The sequence below is a fragment of the Citrus clementina genome, unplaced genomic scaffold, assembly GCF_000493195.1.
Source record: "Citrus clementina cultivar Clemenules unplaced genomic scaffold, Citrus_clementina_v1.0 scaffold_8, whole genome shotgun sequence".
Lineage (NCBI taxonomy): Eukaryota > Viridiplantae > Streptophyta > Magnoliopsida > Sapindales > Rutaceae > Citrus > Citrus x clementina.
The window spans coordinates 5808071-5811844 of record NW_006262022.1 but is presented as its reverse complement, the minus strand read 5'-3'; the positions used below and the strand labels follow the sequence as shown (position 1 = coordinate 5811844).

Here is a 3774-nt window from a genome sequence, read left to right as displayed (position 1 = left end):
ATATCTCCCTTTAGTGAAAACCCTAGGCTCCAAATAATGAAAAATCAAAACCCACGTTATTTGCTTTTTCAATAGGGGACCCACCTTGTAAAATAACATAAGGCCCCTTATACAAAAGCTAATTAAATGGAGCCTCCCACTAAATGATATATTTAGGCTTTTGACCCAAATTGCTAGTTATCTTACTTATTAGTCCAGTAGTGGTGCAATCAATTAAATGAGCTAACCCGGGGATCATTTGGGAACATACAATAGTGGCTACAATAATTAGGCATGTAATTAAACTAGCCCAATTATTTAATTCCAAATCTACTCCACTAAAAGATTGGAACTGACTTCCATAATTGTATGCTCGAATAATAATTCGTCCCAAGCCACATTGATTTCTTTACTGCACAATCCTTTGTACCACATCGTTAATTAAATTGATATCTCAACTGTCCAATCAATTTAATAACATCTTATTCCTTGATCCTTACTGGTTTTCTCTAATGATCATTTTCAACATACTAAATATGTTGACACACTCTGGCCAGAGAATTCTATGATCAAGTACCGAAAACCTATCAAGAGATGTGTTGTACAAATTCTATATTGTTAATCCATAACTCCAATACTCATAATTGCTCCCACCAAGATACCGGGTAATCTTGATCACAAGGATGTGTCGTGCCCATAGGTAACTCAAATGAAATAACAATCACAATCATGAAATCATAATTAACTCAAGATTAAGATTACAGTAAAATCAACGCCTATGAGATTTAATAAGTCTGACAGTTATTACAAAGTTAATTAAATCTCATATGTGATCCTGTTCAATGTAGTCGTACTACATCAATAAATTCATACATGATTAAGACAAATCATTCAATGAATTTATTACAGTCTATACCTAAATAAAGTGCCCAACTTTATTTATCAACTGCGAACTAAATTTATTTAATCATAAGATAACTTGTATTTATGTCTTCTGTGAATCCACATGGTGATCACATAAATACATATAATATGATTAAATGGACTTTAATACAAATATTAATGCAATTAAGATATTTGAATAAAATACCTCATTTATTTTATTAATCAGAAAAAATTATTTATTACAATTAAATAAACACATATGCTTTTAAAGAGCATATTTTCCCAACACATGAAACTGCCTAACAAGCCAAACCAAAACCAGAAGGCAGTCAAGTTTCATATTTCTGATGAAGAAGATTTAAGTGACTTTGATGATGATTTTTTTGATGATGATGAGTATGATGAATACCATCCGCCACTCAATAAGATAAAGAAACCCATCATGGGTAATGGTGGCCGTCCGGGTATGATGCCTAATAACATGACGATGATGAATGGGAACCATCCTCGGCTCATGAATGCTCAAAATGGTGCTCCAAATGCTGCTCAAAATGACAAGAAAGGTGGGAATAACAACAACAACAAGAACAATCAGCCTAAAGGAGGCGGCGGAGGCCAGCAGCCAAACCCTCAACAGCAACTGCTGCAGCAACTGCAGCAAATGAAAGGGTTTCAAGAACTGAAGCTGCCACCACATTTTAAGGACCTGAAACTGCCTAACATGCCGATCCAAAACCAAAACCAGAAGGCTGTCAAGTTTAGTATTCCTGACGATGACGAAGATTTTAGTGGCTTTGATGATGATGAGTCTGATGATGAGGATGATGAATACCATCCACCGCCCAATAAGATGAAACCCATCACGGGTAATGTTGGCCCTCCGCGTATGACGCCTAATAACATGATGACGATGATGAATGGGAACCACCCCCAGCTCATGGATGCTCAAAATTGTGCTCCAAATGCTGCTCAAAATGCCAAGAAAGGAAAGAACAACAACAACAACAACAACAATCAGCCTAGAGGAGGCGGCGGAGGCCAGCACCAAAACCCTCAGCAGCAACTGCAGCAAATGAAAGGGTTTCAAGATCTGAAGCTGCCACCAGGCTGTCAAGTTTAATATTTCTGACGATGACGAAGATATAAGTGACTTTGATGATGAATTTTTTGATGACGATGAGTATGATGAACACCATCCGCCACTCGACGAGATGAAACCCATCATGGGTAGTGGTGGCCCCCCGGGTACGATGCCTAATAACATCATGATGAATGGGAACCGTCCCCAGCTCTTATTGCATGGTTTTGGTGATGATGACTTGCGCTTGACATTCAGCCCTGCCGCTCTTATGGCTCCAGCCGCTTGTCAAGTCAATGAGCAGTACCAATGGCAGAATATTAAGGTATGAATATCAATTTGCTGAGATAAATAATAATTGTTTGAGATACGTGATTGTAGTTTTTGTATTACAGGTTTATCAGCTGCTTGGAAAACATAAGAAACGTTCACTTGCTGTGTTTTATCTTGTGTTGGAAGCAGCATCATTTTTACTGGATCTGTATGGGAAAAGTGAGAGGGCTTTGCTTCTTGCTGCATTTCTGTTGTCCGCATTTGGTTTTGCTATGTGTATGTATACTTGTATCATGGGAAGAAGCAGAGGTTCAACCAGCGTACAAATTCAGAAGCAACTAGTTAGGACAGTCGAAATAGCTTTCTCTGTGGTCCAGTTGATTGTCACACTAGTTTATTTTATTCTGGCAGAAATTCATGTCAAGAACAATTTTAGCGTATCCGTTTTCCCTCTACTCTTTGCAGTAATTATTGCTGTGTTTACCTTCAAAAATGATGGGGGAGCTTCTGATTCATCAGGCCACGCAGACGATGATTTATTTGGAGATCCGCCGGTGTAAACTCGCCTAAAGTTATACAAAAGAATTGCTTTGTTTCTCACTATGTTGTCTTCAATTATTTTTGTCTTAAATTTATCATGAGTGTATTTATTTATTGCGTCTTGCTTGGGTTCGATTCTTTGACATCGGTAACCCACAAAATGTAAAGTTGATTTGGTTAAATGAATGATAGTCAGAATTTCCTGTTAAAAAAATTGCATTGACATGCAACAAAACTATAAGTAATGAATTCTCCACATCCTCTCTTAGCAGTTAGCACAATCATATATAACCTTAATGTAGGACAATTTTGTCTTTAAAAAGGTTGTCTAATTTAATTGAATAAATCATGATATAATATTACATTTATTTAAATAATAATATTATATTATTTAACAATATTACATTTATTAAAAATAATAATATTAAACTTATTTAAATATAAAATTATTATATTTAGTTAAAAATAATAATTTGCATTGATTCTAAGTTAAAATTACATTAACAAATATTATTATATTTATTAAGAATTAATAACATCACTATATACTATATTTATTTGAAAATATAATAATTTAATTTTAATACTATTATATTTATTTAATATTAATAATTAATAATAATAAATAGTTTGTTCTAAGAAAATATTAAATTTGTACTATATGTTAATAATAATGTTTCAGTTGTGTTGTTCTTATAAATAATTTTTAATTTACATAATTAAAATTAAAAAATTAATAAAAATAGTGATTTACATAATTAAGAATATTATTAATTATTATTAATTTATAATTAAACTTAATAATAAAATAAATAGTTTATCTTAAAATTTTTTATTTATTTTGTCATTAAAAACTACAATTCTTTAAATAAGGGTAAAATTGTAATTTAAAACAATCACTCTTAATCTAAGATAAAGTAAGCATATAAATATAATTTTAATTCACATTCCATACTCTTATTTCAATATAAGAAAACAATCTACTCTCACTCTACACTCCCAATTTCTGGATTCCTATT

At 32.8% G+C, this 3774-nt stretch overlaps 1 protein-coding gene across 1 annotated transcript; it reads left to right on the top strand.

Moving 5' to 3' along the window:
• The first annotated feature begins 1345 nt into the window (after positions 1–1345).
• LOC18034869 (heavy metal-associated isoprenylated plant protein 32) lies at positions 1346–1984 on the top strand. Its single transcript, XM_024179715.1, has one exon. It carries the CDS (start codon positions 1346–1348, stop codon positions 1982–1984), a length of 639 nt encoding a protein of 212 aa, XP_024035483.1.
• The last annotated feature ends 1790 nt before the right edge of the window (positions 1985–3774 follow it).

Coding starts and splice junctions, on each gene's coding strand:
- LOC18034869 (XM_024179715.1), top strand. CDS start 1,346: ATGACGATGATGAATGGGAACCATCCTCGGCTCATGAATGCTCAAAAT.